This window comes from Eucyclogobius newberryi, unplaced genomic scaffold, assembly GCF_026437365.1.
Source record: "Eucyclogobius newberryi isolate DKJ021-1_F unplaced genomic scaffold, fEucNew1.0.hap1 SCAF_12, whole genome shotgun sequence".
Classification (NCBI taxonomy): domain Eukaryota; kingdom Metazoa; phylum Chordata; class Actinopteri; order Gobiiformes; family Gobiidae; genus Eucyclogobius; species Eucyclogobius newberryi.
In genome coordinates this window covers 6,324,759-6,343,983 of record NW_027315746.1, presented here as the reverse complement: position 1 = coordinate 6,343,983, position 19,225 = coordinate 6,324,759, and the positions used below count along the sequence as shown (strand labels likewise).

The 19,225-nt window shown below is 43.5% G+C and overlaps 1 protein-coding gene across 1 annotated transcript in view; it reads right to left on the bottom strand.

Moving 5' to 3' along the window:
* Window positions 1-19,225, bottom strand: part of ak5 (adenylate kinase 5) — a 157,333-nt gene that overhangs the window by 34,311 nt on the left and 103,797 nt on the right. Inside the window, exons 9-10 of the mRNA XM_072440655.1 lie at window positions 16,787-16,835; window positions 16,046-16,090 (exon numbers count right to left, since the gene is read on the bottom strand). Of these exons, the coding sequence (XP_072296756.1) occupies window positions 16,046-16,090; window positions 16,787-16,835 (94 nt within the window). The remainder of the gene's footprint in view (window positions 1-16,045; window positions 16,091-16,786; window positions 16,836-19,225) is intronic.

Sequence of the window (19,225 nt, the reverse complement as noted above, 5' to 3'; positions counted from 1 at the left end):
TACTGCAGATCGTTGTGTACTGCAGATCGTTGTGTACTGTAGATCGGTGTGTACTGTAGATCGGTGTGTACTGTAGATCGGTGTGTACTGTAGATCGTTGTGTACTGTAGATCGTTGTGTACTGTAGACCGGTGTGTACTGTAGATCGGTATGTACTGTAGATTGGTGTGTACTGTAGATCGGTGTGTACTGTAGATCGTTGTGTACTGTAGATCGATGTGTACTGTATCGTTGTGTACTGTAGATCATTGTGTACTGTAGATCGGTGTGTACTGTAGATCGGTGTGTACTGTAGATCGTTGTGTACTGTAGATTGGTGTGCACTGTAGATTGGTGTGTACTGTGGATCGGTGTGTACTGTAGATCGTTGTGTACTGTAGATCGATGTGTACTGTAGATCATTGTGTACTGTAGATTGGTGTGTACTGTAGATTGGTGTGTACTGTGGATCGGTGTGTACTGTAGATCGTTGTGTACTGTAGATCGATGTGTACTGTAGATCGGTGTGTACTGTAGATCGTTGTGTACTGTAGATCGTTGTGTACTGTAGATCATTGTGTACTGTAGATTGGTGTGTACTGTGGATCGGTGTGTACTGTAGATCGTTGTGTACTGTAGATCATTGTGTACTGTAGATTGGTGTGTACTGTAGATTGGTGTGTACTGTGGATCGGTGTGTACTGTAGATCGTTGTGTACTGTAGATCGATGTGTACTGTAGATCATTGTGTACTGTAGATTGGTGTGTACTGTAGATTGGTGTGTACTGTGGATCGGTGTGTACTGTAGATCGTTGTGTACTGTAGATCGATGTGTACTGTAGATCGGTGTGTACTGTAGACCGGTGTGTACTGTAGATCGGTGTGTACTGTATCGTTGTGTATTGCAGATCGTTGTGTACTGTAGATCGGTATGTACTGTAGATCGGTGTGTACTGTATTGTTGTGTACTGTAGATCGGTGTGTACTGTAGATCGTTGTGTACTGCAGATCGTTGTGCACTGTAGATCGTTGTGTACTGTAGATCGTTGTGTACTGTATCGTTGTGTACTGCAGATCGTTGTGTACTGCAGATCGTTGTGCACTGTAGTATCGTTGTGTACTGTAGATCGATGTGTACTGTAGATCATTGTGTACTGTAGATTGGTGTGTACTGTAGATTGGTGTGTACTGTGGATCGGTGTGTACTGTAGATCGTTGTGTACTGTAGATCGATGTGTACTGTAGATCGGTGTGTACTGTAGACCGGTGTGTACTGTAGATCGGTGTGTACTGTATCGTTGTGTATTGCAGATCGTTGTGTACTGTAGATCGGTATGTACTGTAGATCGGTGTGTACTGTATTGTTGTGTACTGTAGATCGGTGTGTACTGTAGATCGTTGTGTACTGCAGATCGTTGTGCACTGTAGATCGTTGTGTACTGTAGATCGTTGTGTACTGTATCGTTGTGTACTGCAGATCGTTGTGTACTGCAGATCGTTGTGCACTGTAGTATCGTTGTGTACTGTAGATCGTTGTGTACTGTAGACCGGTGTGTACTGCAGATCGGTGTGTACTGTAGATCGGTGTGTACTGTAGATTGGTGTGTACTGTAGATCGGTGTGTACTGTATCGTTGTGTACTGTAGATCATTGTGTACTGTAGATTGGTGTGTACTGTAGATTGGTGTGTACTGTGGATCGTTGTGTACTGTAGATTGGTGTGTACTGTAGATCGGTGTGTACTGTAGATTGGTGTGTACTGCAGATCGTTGTGTACTGCAGATCGTTGTGTACTGTAGATCGGTGTGTACTGTAGATCGGTGTGTACTGTAGATCGGTGTGTACTGTAGATCGTTGTGTACTGTAGATCGTTGTGTACTGTAGACCGGTGTGTACTGTAGATCGGTATGTACTGTAGATTGGTGTGTACTGTAGATCGGTGTGTACTGTAGATCGTTGTGTACTGTAGATCGATGTGTACTGTATCGTTGTGTACTGTAGATCATTGTGTACTGTAGATCGGTGTGTACTGTAGATCGGTGTGTACTGTAGATCGTTGTGTACTGTAGATTGGTGTGCACTGTAGATTGGTGTGTACTGTGGATCGGTGTGTACTGTAGATCGTTGTGTACTGTAGATCGATGTGTACTGTAGATCATTGTGTACTGTAGATTGGTGTGTACTGTAGATTGGTGTGTACTGTGGATCGGTGTGTACTGTAGATCGTTGTGTACTGTAGATCGATGTGTACTGTAGATCGATGTGTACTGTAGATCGGTGTGTACTGTAGACCGGTGTGTACTGTAGATCGGTGTGTACTGTATCGTTGTGTATTGCAGATCGTTGTGTACTGTAGATCGGTATGTACTGTAGATCGGTGTGTACTGTATTGTTGTGTACTGTAGATCGGTGTGTACTGTAGATCGTTGTGTACTGCAGATCGTTGTGCACTGTAGATCGTTGTGTACTGTAGATCGTTGTGTACTGTATCGTTGTGTACTGCAGATCGTTGTGTACTGCAGATCGTTGTGCACTGTAGTATCGTTGTGTACTGTAGATCGATGTGTACTGTAGATCATTGTGTACTGTAGATTGGTGTGTACTGTAGATTGGTGTGTACTGTGGATCGGTGTGTACTGTAGATCGTTGTGTACTGTAGATCGATGTGTACTGTAGATCGGTGTGTACTGTAGACCGGTGTGTACTGTAGATCGGTGTGTACTGTATCGTTGTGTATTGCAGATCGTTGTGTACTGTAGATCGGTATGTACTGTAGATCGGTGTGTACTGTATTGTTGTGTACTGTAGATCGGTGTGTACTGTAGATCGTTGTGTACTGCAGATCGTTGTGCACTGTAGATCGTTGTGTACTGTAGATCGTTGTGTACTGTATCGTTGTGTACTGCAGATCGTTGTGTACTGCAGATCGTTGTGCACTGTAGTATCGTTGTGTACTGTAGATCGTTGTGTACTGTAGACCGGTGTGTACTGCAGATCGGTGTGTACTGTAGATCGGTGTGTACTGTAGATTGGTGTGTACTGTAGATCGGTGTGTACTGTATCGTTGTGTACTGTAGATCATTGTGTACTGTAGATTGGTGTGTACTGTAGATTGGTGTGTACTGTGGATCGTTGTGTACTGTAGATTGGTGTGTACTGTAGATCGGTGTGTACTGTAGATTGGTGTGTACTGCAGATCGTTGTGTACTGCAGATCGTTGTGTACTGTAGATCGGTGTGTACTGTAGATCGGTGTGTACTGTAGATCGGTGTGTACTGTAGATCGTTGTGTACTGTAGATCGTTGTGTACTGTAGACCGGTGTGTACTGTAGATCGGTATGTACTGTAGATTGGTGTGTACTGTAGATCGGTGTGTACTGTAGATCGTTGTGTACTGTAGATCGATGTGTACTGTATCGTTGTGTACTGTAGATCATTGTGTACTGTAGATCGGTGTGTACTGTAGATCGGTGTGTACTGTAGATCGTTGTGTACTGTAGATTGGTGTGCACTGTAGATTGGTGTGTACTGTGGATCGGTGTGTACTGTAGATCGTTGTGTACTGTAGATCGATGTGTACTGTAGATCATTGTGTACTGTAGATTGGTGTGTACTGTAGATTGGTGTGTACTGTGGATCGGTGTGTACTGTAGATCGTTGTGTACTGTAGATCGATGTGTACTGTAGATCGGTGTGTACTGTAGATCGTTGTGTACTGTAGATCGTTGTGTACTGTAGATCATTGTGTACTGTAGATTGGTGTGTACTGTGGATCGGTGTGTACTGTAGATCGTTGTGTACTGTAGATCGATGTGTACTGTAGATCATTGTGTACTGTAGATCGGTGTGTACTGTAGATCGTTGTGTACTGTAGATCGGTGTGTACTGTAGATCGTTGTGTACTGTAGATCATTGTGTACTGTAGATTGGTGTGTACTGTAGATTGGTGTGTACTGTGGATCGTTGTGTACTGTAGATCGGTGTGTACTGTAGATCGGTGTGTACTGTAGATTGGTGTGTACTGCAGATCGTTGTGTACTGCAGATCGTTGTGTACTGTAGATCGGTGTGTACTGTAGATCGGTGTGTACTGTAGACCGGTGTGTACTGTAGATCGGTATGTACTGTAGATTGGTGTGTACTGTAGATCGGTGTGTACTGTAGACTGGTGTGTACTGTAGACCGGTGTGTACTGTAGATCGGTATGTACTGTAGATTGGTGTGTACTGTAGATCGGTGTGTACTGTAGACTGGTGTGTACTTTAGACCGGTGTGTACTGTAGATCGGTATGTACTGTAGATTGGTGTGTACTGCAGATCGTTGTGTACTGTAGATTGGTGTGTACTGTAGATCGGTGTGTACTGTAGATTGGTGTGTACTGTAGATCGGTGTGTACTGTATCGTTGTGTACTGTAGATCGGTGTGTACTGTAGACCGGTGTGTACTGTAGATCGATGTGTACTGTAGATCGGTGTGTACTGTAGATCGTTGTGTACTGTAGATCGATGTGTACTGTATCGTTGTGTACTGTAGATCATTGTGTACTGTAGATCGGTGTGTACTGTAGATCGGTGTGTACTGTAGATCGTTGTGTACTGTAGATCGGTGTGTACTGTAGATCGTTGTGTACTGTAGATCATTGTGTACTGTAGATTGGTGTGTACTGTAGATTGGTGTGTACTGTGGATCGTTGTGTACTGTAGATCGGTGTGTACTGTAGATCGGTGTGTACTGTAGATTGGTGTGTACTGCAGATCGTTGTGTACTGCAGATCGTTGTGTACTGTAGATCGGTGTGTACTGTAGATCGGTGTGTACTGTAGATCGGTGTGTACTGTAGATCGTTGTGTACTGTAGATCGTTGTGTACTGTAGACCGGTGTGTACTGTAGATCGGTATGTACTGTAGATTGGTGTGTACTGTAGATCGGTGTGTACTGTAGACTGGTGTGTACTGTAGACCGGTGTGTACTGTAGATCGGTATGTACTGTAGATTGGTGTGTACTGTAGATCGGTGTGTACTGTAGACTGGTGTGTACTGTAGACCGGTGTGTACTGTAGATCGGTATGTACTGTAGATTGGTGTGTACTGCAGATCGTTGTGTACTGTAGATTGGTGTGTACTGTAGATCGGTGTGTACTGTAGATTGGTGTGTACTGTAGATCGGTGTGTACTGTATCGTTGTGTACTGTAGATCGGTGTGTACTGTAGACCGGTGTGTACTGTAGACCGGTGTGTACTGTAGATCGGTATGTACTGTAGATTGGTGTGTACTGTAGATCGGTGTGTACTGTAGACTGGTGTGTACTGTAGACCGGTGTGTACTGTGGATCGGTGTGTACTGTAGACCGGTGTGTACTGTAGATCGTTGTGTACTATAGATCGGTGTGTACCGTATCGTTGTGTACTGTAGATTGGTGTGTACTGTAGATCGGTGTGTACTGTAGATCGGTGTGTACTGTAGACCGGTGTGTACTGTAGATCGATGTGTACTGTAGATCGGTGTGTACTGTAGACCGGTGTGTACTGTAGATCGGTGTGTACTGTAGACCGGTGTGTACTGTAGATCGGTGTGTACTGTATCGTTGTGTATTGCAGATCGTTGTGTACTGTAGATCGGTATGTACTGTAGATCGGTGTGTACTGTATTGTTGTGTACTGTAGATCGGTGTGTACTGTAGATCGTTGTGTACTGCAGATCGTTGTGCACTGTAGATCGTTGTGTACTGTAGATCGTTGTGTACTGTATCGTTGTGTACTGCAGATCGTTGTGTACTGCAGATCGTTGTGCACTGTAGATCGTTGTGTACTGTAGATCGTTGTGTACTGTAGACCGGTGTGTACTGTAGATCGTTGTGTACTGTAGATCGTTGTGTACTGTAGACCGGTGTGTACTGCAGATCGGTGTGTACTGTAGATCGGTGTGTACTGTAGATCGGTGTGTACTGTAGATCGGTGTGTACTGTATCGTTGTGTATTGCAGATCGTTGTGTACTGTAGATCGGTATGTACTGTAGATCGGTGTGTACTGTATTGTTGTGTACTGTAGATCGGTGTGTACTGTAGATCGTTGTGTACTGCAGATCGTTGTGCACTGTAGATCGTTGTGTACTGTAGATCGTTGTGTACTGTATCGTTGTGTACTGCAGATCGTTGTGTACTGCAGATCGTTGTGCACTGTAGATTGTTGTGTACTGTAGATCGGTGTGTACTGTAGATCGTTGTGTACTGTAGACCGGTGTGTACTGTAGATCGTTGTGTACTGTAGATCGTTGTGTACTGTAGACCGGTGTGTACTGCAGATCGGTGTGTACTGTAGATCGGTGTGTACTGTAGATCGGTGTGTACTGTAGATCGGTGTGTACTGTAGATTGGTGTGTACTGCAGATCGTTGTGTACTGTAGATCGGTGTGTACTGTAGATCGGTGTGTACTGCAGATCGTTGTGTACTGTGGATCGGTGTGTACTGTAGATCGGTGTGTACTGTAGATCGTTGTGTACTGTAGATCGTTGTGTACTGTAGATCGATGTGTACTGTAGATTGGTGTGTACTGTAGATCGTTGTGTACTATAGATCGATGTGTACTGTAGATCGTTGTGTACTATAGATCGGTGTGTACTGTATCGTTGTGTACTGTAGATCGTTGTGTACTGTAGATCGATGTGTACTGTAGATCGGTGTGTACTGTAGATCGTTGTGTACTGTAGATCGATGTGTACTGTATCGTTGTGTACTGTAGATCATTGTGTACTGTAGATTGGTGTGTACTGTAGATTGGTGTGTACTGTAGATCGTTGTGTACTGTAGATCGATGTGTACTGTAGATCATTGTGTACTGTAGATTGGTGTGTACTGTAGATTGGTGTGTACTGTGGATCGGTGTGTACTGTAGATCGTTGTGTACTGTAGATCGATGTGTACTGTAGATCGGTGTGTACTGTAGACCGGTGTGTACTGTAGATCGGTGTGTACTGTATCGTTGTGTATTGCAGATCGTTGTGTACTGTAGATCGGTATGTACTGTAGATCGGTGTGTACTGTATTGTTGTGTACTGTAGATCGGTGTGTACTGTAGATCGTTGTGTACTGCAGATCGTTGTGCACTGTAGATCGTTGTGTACTGTAGATCGTTGTGTACTGTATCGTTGTGTACTGCAGATCGTTGTGTACTGCAGATCGTTGTGCACTGTAGATCGTTGTGTACTGTAGATCGTTGTGTACTGTAGACCGGTGTGTACTGCAGATCGGTGTGTACTGTAGATCGGTGTGTACTGTAGATCGGTGTGTACTGTATCGTTGTGTATTGCAGATCGTTGTGTACTGTAGATCGGTATGTACTGTAGATCGGTGTGTACTGTATTGTTGTGTACTGTAGATCGGTGTGTACTGTAGATCGTTGTGTACTGCAGATCGTTGTGCACTGTAGATCGTTGTGTACTGTAGATCGTTGTGTACTGTATTGTTGTGTACTGTAGATCGGTGTGTACTGTAGATCGTTGTGTACTGTAGATCGTTGTGTACTGTAGACCGGTGTGTACTGCAGATCGGTGTGTACTGTAGATCGGTGTGTACTGTAGATCGGTGTGTACTGTAGATCGTTGTGTACTGTAGATCGGTGTGTACTGTAGATTGGTGTGTACTGCAGATCGTTGTGTACTGTAGATCGGTGTGTACTGTAGATCGGTGTGTACTGTAGATCGTTGTGTACTGTAGATCGGTGTGTACTGTAGATTGGTGTGTACTGCAGATCGTTGTGTACTGTAGATTGGTGTGTACTGTAGATCGGTGTGTACTGTAGATCGGTGTGTACTGTAGATCGTTGTGTACTGTAGATCGATGTGTACTGTAGATCGGTGTGTACTGTAGATCGTTGTGTACTGTAGATCGGTGTGTACTGTAGATCGGTGTGTACTGTAGATCGTTGTGTACTGTAGATCGATGTGTACTGTATCGTTGTGTACTGTAGATCATTGTGTACTGTAGATCGGTGTGTACTGTAGATCGGTGTGTACTGTAGATCGTTGTGTACTGTAGATCGGTGTGTACTGTAGATCGTTGTGTACTGTAGATCATTGTGTACTGTAGATTGGTGTGTACTGTAGATTGGTGTGTACTGTGGATCGGTGTGTACTGTAGATCGTTGTGTACTGTAGATCGATGTGTACTGTAGATCATTGTGTACTGTAGATTGGTGTGTACTGTAGATTGGTGTGTACTGTGGATCGGTGTGTACTGTAGATCGTTGTGTACTGTAGATCGTTGTGTACTGTAGATCGTTGTGTACTGTAGATCATTGTGTACTGTAGATTGGTGTGTACTGTGGATCGGTGTGTACTGTAGATCGTTGTGTACTGTAGATCGATGTGTACTGTAGATCATTGTGTACTGTAGATCGGTGTGTACTGTAGATTGGTGTGTACTGTAGATTGGTGTGTACTGTGGATCGGTGTGTACTGTAGATCGTTGTGTACTGTAGATCGATGTGTACTGTAGATCGGTGTGTACTGTAGATTGTTGTGTACTGTAGATCGATGTGTACTGTAGATCGGTGTGTACTGTAGATCGGTGTGTACTGTAGATCGTTGTGTACTATAGATCGGTGTGTACTGTATCGTTGTGTACTGTAGATCGGTGTGTACTGTATCGTTGTGTACTGTAGATTGGTGTGTACTGTAGATCGGTGTGTACTGTATCGTTGTGTACTGTAGATTGGTGTGTACTGTAGATTGGTGTGTACTGTATCGTTGTGTACTGTAGATTGGTGTGTACTGTAGATCGGTGTGTACTGTATCGTTGTGTACTGTAGATCATTGTGTACTGTAGATCATTGTGTACTGTAGATCATTGTGTACTGTAGATTGGTGTGTACTGTAGATTGGTGTGTACTGTGGATCGGTGTGTACTGTAGATCGTTGTGTACTGTAGATCGATGTGTACTGTAGATCGGTGTGTACTGTAGATCGTTGTGTACTGTAGATCGTTGTGTACTGTAGATCATTGTGTACTGTAGATTGGTGTGTACTGTGGATCGGTGTGTACTGTAGATCGTTGTGTACTGTAGATCGATGTGTACTGTAGATCATTGTGTACTGTAGATCGGTGTGTACTGTAGATCGTTGTGTACTGTAGATCGGTGTGTACTGTAGATCGTTGTGTACTGTAGATCATTGTGTACTGTAGATTGGTGTGTACTGTAGATTGGTGTGTACTGTGGATCGTTGTGTACTGTAGATCGGTGTGTACTGTAGATCGGTGTGTACTGTAGATTGGTGTGTACTGCAGATCGTTGTGTACTGCAGATCGTTGTGTACTGTAGATCGGTGTGTACTGTAGATCGGTGTGTACTGTAGACCGGTGTGTACTGTAGATCGGTATGTACTGTAGATTGGTGTGTACTGTAGATCGGTGTGTACTGTAGACTGGTGTGTACTGTAGACCGGTGTGTACTGTAGATCGGTATGTACTGTAGATTGGTGTGTACTGTAGATCGGTGTGTACTGTAGACTGGTGTGTACTTTAGACCGGTGTGTACTGTAGATCGGTATGTACTGTAGATTGGTGTGTACTGCAGATCGTTGTGTACTGTAGATTGGTGTGTACTGTAGATCGGTGTGTACTGTAGATTGGTGTGTACTGTAGATCGGTGTGTACTGTATCGTTGTGTACTGTAGATCGGTGTGTACTGTAGACCGGTGTGTACTGTAGATCGATGTGTACTGTAGATCGGTGTGTACTGTAGATCGTTGTGTACTGTAGATCGATGTGTACTGTATCGTTGTGTACTGTAGATCATTGTGTACTGTAGATCGGTGTGTACTGTAGATCGGTGTGTACTGTAGATCGTTGTGTACTGTAGATCGGTGTGTACTGTAGATCGTTGTGTACTGTAGATCATTGTGTACTGTAGATTGGTGTGTACTGTAGATTGGTGTGTACTGTGGATCGTTGTGTACTGTAGATCGGTGTGTACTGTAGATCGGTGTGTACTGTAGATTGGTGTGTACTGCAGATCGTTGTGTACTGCAGATCGTTGTGTACTGTAGATCGGTGTGTACTGTAGATCGGTGTGTACTGTAGATCGGTGTGTACTGTAGATCGTTGTGTACTGTAGATCGTTGTGTACTGTAGACCGGTGTGTACTGTAGATCGGTATGTACTGTAGATTGGTGTGTACTGTAGATCGGTGTGTACTGTAGACTGGTGTGTACTGTAGACCGGTGTGTACTGTAGATCGGTATGTACTGTAGATTGGTGTGTACTGTAGATCGGTGTGTACTGTAGACTGGTGTGTACTGTAGACCGGTGTGTACTGTAGATCGGTATGTACTGTAGATTGGTGTGTACTGCAGATCGTTGTGTACTGTAGATTGGTGTGTACTGTAGATCGGTGTGTACTGTAGATTGGTGTGTACTGTAGATCGGTGTGTACTGTATCGTTGTGTACTGTAGATCGGTGTGTACTGTAGACCGGTGTGTACTGTAGACCGGTGTGTACTGTAGATCGGTATGTACTGTAGATTGGTGTGTACTGTAGATCGGTGTGTACTGTAGACTGGTGTGTACTGTAGACCGGTGTGTACTGTGGATCGGTGTGTACTGTAGACCGGTGTGTACTGTAGATCGTTGTGTACTATAGATCGGTGTGTACCGTATCGTTGTGTACTGTAGATTGGTGTGTACTGTAGATCGGTGTGTACTGTAGATCGGTGTGTACTGTAGACCGGTGTGTACTGTAGATCGATGTGTACTGTAGATCGGTGTGTACTGTAGACCGGTGTGTACTGTAGATCGGTGTGTACTGTAGACCGGTGTGTACTGTAGATCGGTGTGTACTGTATCGTTGTGTATTGCAGATCGTTGTGTACTGTAGATCGGTATGTACTGTAGATCGGTGTGTACTGTATTGTTGTGTACTGTAGATCGGTGTGTACTGTAGATCGTTGTGTACTGCAGATCGTTGTGCACTGTAGATCGTTGTGTACTGTAGATCGTTGTGTACTGTATCGTTGTGTACTGCAGATCGTTGTGTACTGCAGATCGTTGTGCACTGTAGATCGTTGTGTACTGTAGATCGTTGTGTACTGTAGACCGGTGTGTACTGTAGATCGTTGTGTACTGTAGATCGTTGTGTACTGTAGACCGGTGTGTACTGCAGATCGGTGTGTACTGTAGATCGGTGTGTACTGTAGATCGGTGTGTACTGTAGATCGGTGTGTACTGTATCGTTGTGTATTGCAGATCGTTGTGTACTGTAGATCGGTATGTACTGTAGATCGGTGTGTACTGTATTGTTGTGTACTGTAGATCGGTGTGTACTGTAGATCGTTGTGTACTGCAGATCGTTGTGCACTGTAGATCGTTGTGTACTGTAGATCGTTGTGTACTGTATCGTTGTGTACTGCAGATCGTTGTGTACTGCAGATCGTTGTGCACTGTAGATTGTTGTGTACTGTAGATCGGTGTGTACTGTAGATCGTTGTGTACTGTAGACCGGTGTGTACTGTAGATCGTTGTGTACTGTAGATCGTTGTGTACTGTAGACCGGTGTGTACTGCAGATCGGTGTGTACTGTAGATCGGTGTGTACTGTAGATCGGTGTGTACTGTAGATCGGTGTGTACTGTAGATTGGTGTGTACTGCAGATCGTTGTGTACTGTAGATCGGTGTGTACTGTAGATCGGTGTGTACTGCAGATCGTTGTGTACTGTGGATCGGTGTGTACTGTAGATCGGTGTGTACTGTAGATCGTTGTGTACTGTAGATCGTTGTGTACTGTAGATCGATGTGTACTGTAGATTGGTGTGTACTGTAGATCGTTGTGTACTATAGATCGATGTGTACTGTAGATCGTTGTGTACTATAGATCGGTGTGTACTGTATCGTTGTGTACTGTAGATCGTTGTGTACTGTAGATCGATGTGTACTGTAGATCGGTGTGTACTGTAGATCGTTGTGTACTGTAGATCGATGTGTACTGTATCGTTGTGTACTGTAGATCATTGTGTACTGTAGATTGGTGTGTACTGTAGATTGGTGTGTACTGTAGATCGTTGTGTACTGTAGATCGATGTGTACTGTAGATCATTGTGTACTGTAGATTGGTGTGTACTGTAGATTGGTGTGTACTGTGGATCGGTGTGTACTGTAGATCGTTGTGTACTGTAGATCGATGTGTACTGTAGATCGGTGTGTACTGTAGACCGGTGTGTACTGTAGATCGGTGTGTACTGTATCGTTGTGTATTGCAGATCGTTGTGTACTGTAGATCGGTATGTACTGTAGATCGGTGTGTACTGTATTGTTGTGTACTGTAGATCGGTGTGTACTGTAGATCGTTGTGTACTGCAGATCGTTGTGCACTGTAGATCGTTGTGTACTGTAGATCGTTGTGTACTGTATCGTTGTGTACTGCAGATCGTTGTGTACTGCAGATCGTTGTGCACTGTAGATCGTTGTGTACTGTAGATCGTTGTGTACTGTAGACCGGTGTGTACTGCAGATCGGTGTGTACTGTAGATCGGTGTGTACTGTAGATCGGTGTGTACTGTATCGTTGTGTATTGCAGATCGTTGTGTACTGTAGATCGGTATGTACTGTAGATCGGTGTGTACTGTATTGTTGTGTACTGTAGATCGGTGTGTACTGTAGATCGTTGTGTACTGCAGATCGTTGTGCACTGTAGATCGTTGTGTACTGTAGATCGTTGTGTACTGTATTGTTGTGTACTGTAGATCGGTGTGTACTGTAGATCGTTGTGTACTGTAGATCGTTGTGTACTGTAGACCGGTGTGTACTGCAGATCGGTGTGTACTGTAGATCGGTGTGTACTGTAGATCGGTGTGTACTGTAGATCGTTGTGTACTGTAGATCGGTGTGTACTGTAGATTGGTGTGTACTGCAGATCGTTGTGTACTGTAGATCGGTGTGTACTGTAGATCGGTGTGTACTGTAGATCGTTGTGTACTGTAGATCGGTGTGTACTGTAGATTGGTGTGTACTGCAGATCGTTGTGTACTGTAGATTGGTGTGTACTGTAGATCGGTGTGTACTGTAGATCGGTGTGTACTGTAGATCGTTGTGTACTGTAGATCGATGTGTACTGTAGATCGGTGTGTACTGTAGATCGTTGTGTACTGTAGATCGGTGTGTACTGTAGATCGGTGTGTACTGTAGATCGTTGTGTACTGTAGATCGATGTGTACTGTATCGTTGTGTACTGTAGATCATTGTGTACTGTAGATCGGTGTGTACTGTAGATCGGTGTGTACTGTAGATCGTTGTGTACTGTAGATCGGTGTGTACTGTAGATCGTTGTGTACTGTAGATCATTGTGTACTGTAGATTGGTGTGTACTGTAGATTGGTGTGTACTGTGGATCGGTGTGTACTGTAGATCGTTGTGTACTGTAGATCGATGTGTACTGTAGATCATTGTGTACTGTAGATTGGTGTGTACTGTAGATTGGTGTGTACTGTGGATCGGTGTGTACTGTAGATCGTTGTGTACTGTAGATCGTTGTGTACTGTAGATCGTTGTGTACTGTAGATCATTGTGTACTGTAGATTGGTGTGTACTGTGGATCGGTGTGTACTGTAGATCGTTGTGTACTGTAGATCGATGTGTACTGTAGATCATTGTGTACTGTAGATCGGTGTGTACTGTAGATTGGTGTGTACTGTAGATTGGTGTGTACTGTGGATCGGTGTGTACTGTAGATCGTTGTGTACTGTAGATCGATGTGTACTGTAGATCGGTGTGTACTGTAGATTGTTGTGTACTGTAGATCGATGTGTACTGTAGATCGGTGTGTACTGTAGATCGGTGTGTACTGTAGATCGTTGTGTACTATAGATCGGTGTGTACTGTATCGTTGTGTACTGTAGATCGGTGTGTACTGTATCGTTGTGTACTGTAGATTGGTGTGTACTGTAGATCGGTGTGTACTGTATCGTTGTGTACTGTAGATTGGTGTGTACTGTAGATTGGTGTGTACTGTATCGTTGTGTACTGTAGATTGGTGTGTACTGTAGATCGGTGTGTACTGTATCGTTGTGTACTGTAGATCATTGTGTACTGTAGATCATTGTGTACTGTAGATCATTGTGTACTGTAGATTGGTGTGTACTGTAGATCGTTGTATACTGTAGATCGTTGTGTACTGTAGATCGATGTGTACTGTAGATCGTTGTGTACTGTAGATCGATGTGTACTGTAGATCGGTGTGTACTGTGGATCGGTGTGTACTGTAGATCGTTGTGTACTGTAGATCGATGTGTACTGTAGATCGTTGTGTACTGTAGATCGGTGTGTACTGTAGATCGTTGTGTACTGTAGATCGATGTGTACTGTAGATCGGTGTGTACTGTAGATCGGTGTGTACTGTAGATCGTTGTGTACTGTAGATCGATGTGTACTGTAGATCGGTGTGTACTGTAGATTGTTGTGTACTGTAGATCGGTGTGTACTGTAGATCGGTGTGTACTGTAGATCGGTGTGTACTGTAGATCGTTGTGTACTATAGATCGGTGTGTACTGTATCGTTGTGTACTGTAGATCGGTGTGTACTGTATCGTTGTGTACTGTAGATCGGTGTGTACTGTATCGTTGTGTACTGTAGATTGGTGTGTACTGTAGATCGGTGTGTACTGTATCGTTGTGTACTGTAGATTGGTGTGTACTGTAGATTGGTGTGTACTGTATCGTTGTGTACTGTAGATTGGTGTGTACTGTAGATCGGTGTGTACTGTATCGTTGTGTACTGTAGATCGGTGTGTACTGTAGATCGTTGTGTACTGTAGATCATTGTGTACTGTAGATTGGTGTGTACTGTAGATCGTTGTGTACTGTAGATCGTTGTGTACTGTAGATCGATGTGTACTGTAGATCGTTGTGTACTGTAGATCGATGTGTACTGTAGATCGGTGTGTACTGTAGATCGGTGTGTACTGTAGATCGTTGTGTACTGTAGATCGATGTGTACTGTAGATCGGTGTGTACTGTAGATCGTTGTGTACTGTAGATCGATGTGTACTGTAGATCGGTGTGTACTGTAGATCGATGTGTACTGTAGATCGTTGTGTACTATAGATCGGTGTGTACTGTATCGTTGTGTACTGTAGATCGGTGTGTACTGTATCGTTGTGTACTGTAGATTGGTGTGTACTGTAGATTGGTGTGTACTGTAGATTGGTGTGTACTGTAGATCGGTGTGTACTGTATCGTTGTGTACTGTAGATTGGTGTGTACTGTAGATTGTTGTGTACTGTAGATCGGTGTGTACTGTAGATCGGTGTGTACTGTAGATCGTTGTGTACTATAGATCGGTGTGTACTGTATCGTTGTGTACTGTAGATCGGTGTGTACTGTATCGTTGTGTACTGTAGATCGGTGTGTACTGTATCGTTGTGTACTGTAGATTGGTGTGTACTGTAGATCGGTGTGTACTGTATCGTTGTGTACTGTAGATTGGTGTGTACTGTAGATTGGTGTGTACTGTATCGTTGTGTACTGTAGATTGGTGTGTACTGTAGATCGGTGTGTACTGTATCGTTGTGTACTGTAGATCGGTGTGTACTGTAGATCGTTGTGTACTGTAGATCATTGTGTACTGTAGATTGGTGTGTACTGTAGATCGTTGTGTACTGTAGATCGTTGTGTACTGTAGATCGATGTGTACTGTAGATCGTTGTGTACTGTAGATCGATGTGTACTGTAGATCGGTGTGTACTGTAGATCGGTGTGTACTGTAGATCGTTGTGTACTGTAGATCGATGTGTACTGTAGATCGGTGTGTACTGTAGATCGATGTGTACTGTATCGTTGTGTACTGTAGATCGGTGTGTACTGTATCGTTGTGTACTGTAGATTGGTGTGTACTGTAGATTGGTGTGTACTGTAGATTGGTGTGTACTGTAGATCGGTGTGTACTGTATCGTTGTGTACTGTAGATTGGTGTGTACTGTAGATTGGTGTGTACTGTAGATTGGTGTGTACTGTAGATCGTTGTGTACTGTATCGTTGTGTACTGTAGATCAGAAGTAAGATCTAAAGTGTGTGTGACGTACCCATGAGGAAGACGATCTTTGGTTTCTTCTGTTCTGTGCAATAACCTGTAAAACAAGAACAAAACTGCTCACAACAAACCAAAAAACAAAACTAACCCACAATATTTAAATTCAAACCACGACCGACTCAGACTAATGATGTTTATCGGACTCAGACTAATGAGTCAAACGATGACGAGTTCACTGGATGAAGCTTGTAAAGACGTGTTTGTTTCATTTATGATTTATTATACATGTTTATACAATGTTTATTGGCTCTTCTTTCTGCTCCTTTTCATTAATTTGATGTCTAACTGTATGTCACTGGTAATGTATTGAATAAAATAAATAAAATAATAAGATTTTGAATATTAAAAATAATAAAAATATTTGAAAAGAATAAAAAATAAAAAAATAATTTCATTGAGAAAAATATGCAATGATGGCAAGTGAAGGCAGAATGACAGGGGAGAGACAGTGTGTTCATATGAATGGCTTGAGAGGTGATAAAGGCTGTGATTGGCTGATAAAAAACACGTTACAGGAGGTAGAACGTGCGTGTTACGTGAGTCCGTTTGTCTGTCTATTGTCATCTCAGTTCTCCTTGACGACAGAGTAGCTCCTCCCTCAAACATATCTGTCATAACCACGCCCACACACGCTCTCTCTGGCATTTACGAAGACGTGCCAAACGCCCGGAGAATGAATCCTCAAACCGTGAGGGCAGTGGCGGTTCAGACTGTGACATGGAGGTTCACTCACTGTCTGCGATGCCCTCAGCGTAGTACGTCTCGTCCTCGTCCTCCTCCATCTGCGGGAGAAGAACACAACGTGTGCTGGAGTGAAAATACTCCTCCAGTGTTTGTACGGTTTATTTCAGCAGCTCCAACGCATTTCAACAGGAAGTCAGTCTCAGAACATCACGAACGATGAAAAACCAGGGCAGGACATGTCAGGTCGGGTCAGTCGGGTCAGTTCTGCCTGAGCATCACGTGCAGCGTCCAGGACAGGCCAGAGGGACTTGTTTTGCTTGTGTCTCCCAGGACAACGCTCCACAGTGTTCGGATTCTTCTTTATCACGTTACATCTCATTTACAGTCCATTCTTTTTCACATCACACATCGTTTAATCCTTTTTCTTATTCATTTAGACACATGTTTTCTAATTTGTGAGCACACTTATCATTTAATATTTGATGAATTGTTTCACTTCCTGTCTTATTTTACAGATGTTTCTACATTTTCTCCACAATTACCAATTTTCTAATTTTGACTTTATTTGGTGTATTTATACCTGTATTTGTGGAGAGAAGTTGAAAAAATCTGTAGAAAATGACAGGAAGTGACATCACACCAGAGACACTCATACCAGCCGAGGTTTATGCAGAATTTACACGGAAGGAACTAACTTTTTTGACTCTCTAAACATGAATTCAACAAAATAAAGTCACTCTTATATATTTGAATTTGTCAAAGTAAAACAATTGTGACATTAGATGAGTTTGTGCGTAATTTCCTGGAGTGATGTCATCAATTACAAACAGGAAGTGAAATGATCAAACTAAAAGATGTGCTATTCTGTGACAACGCAAAATGTTAAATATATAAAACTTAACTGCATTTTCGTTCAGTGAGTCGTCCGACCTGTAGGGGGCACTTTAAGTTCCTGATTAACCACGAGTCTCACATTACCAGCGACACTTTGTATCTTCTGCTACAATAGAAACTAAAGCTCTACTTTTTCTAACTCTCCTCATTAGCATTTTACTTTGGGCAAAAGTTTACTTCAAAAATCAAAGGCAAACTCAGCTCAAAGTCGCAGCAGGAAGAGAAACGCTCAAACCAGGTCAGCCACAGAGACGTTATCAATAAAAGAATAAAGAGCATTCTGAATATTCTCCCTGTGTTTTCAGAGAGATATTTCTGAATGAAGTTTAAGCTTGATTATTTACATGACATTATTGTTGCTCTCTCGCCGCGCGGCTGGAAGCTTTCAGGTTCTGTGCTCGTGCAGTGAGAGCAGTGTTTTTAAAGGAACAGTACGTCATTTTTCATTCTCCGTGCAAGTTTTATTGTTCAGTTTTGTGAAATATGGCTGAATATTATAGCTTAAGGAACAGCCGGTGTGGGTACGAGTCAGGTTTGTGGAGATGCAAGCTGTAAAGTACATTTGTTGTGCAATAAAAATGTCCAATGGCTGAAAAGTCTCACACTCTCGACACATACGACTAAAAGTATATACAACTCGCACAATAAAATGTCATAAATGAGTCTGTTGTAGATGGTAATTGCTAATATTAAATAATGGCAATAATTTAAAGTGCACTGTGTAACTTTTTTGGTATAATATGATATAAAATGTGTCCGTGTTGCATTTATTCAGTTACAGGTGTAAGACTGTGAGCAGGGATGCCTTTCCACGGATCCGACCTGTAAATTGGCCGAGGTTTTTGTATTTAAACGCCAGTGGAAGATTCTGGGGGAAAGCAGTGACATCGCCATGGAGACGAGCGAAACCAAAACATGTTACACTACACATTCCATAAATTCACGTTAAAAAAACACAATTTGAATTGACATTTGCTGTTTTGACACATTTTGGTTTTCTTCACCTTCTGTCGTCCTTTTCACACGCTCCCCCCCCCCCCAGAGGGAGTGTTTGTGTGGACACTGTGATGTCACAGGAGAGGGGGGAGAGAGGGGGGAGAGGGGGGAGAGAGGGGGGAGAGAGGGGGGAGAGAGAGGAGAGAGGGGGGAGAGAGGGGGAGAGAGAAGAGAGAGGGGGAGAGAGAAAAGAGGGAGAGAGAGAGAAAGAGAGAGAGGAGAGAGGGGGAGAGAGAGAAGAGGGGGAGAGAGAGGAGAGGGGGAGAGAGAGGAGAGGGGGAGAGAGAGAGGAGAGGGAGAGAGAGAGGAGAGGGAGAGAGAGAGGAGAGGGAGAGAGAGAGTGAGAGGGAGAGAGAGAGGAGAGGGAGAGAGAGAGGAGAGGGAGAGAGAGAGTGAGAGGGAGAGAGAGAGAGGGAGAGAGAGAGGAGAGGGAGAGAGAGGAGATCCTCTCAACACAGAAGTGTAAAACATGTGAAAATGTCGTTGTCACTTCAGCTGCTCTCCCTCTCACTCTCTCTGTCTTCTCTCCCTCTCTCTCTCTTCTATCTCACTCTCTCTCCCGCTCCCTCTCTCTCTTCTCTCTCTCTCCCCCCTCTCT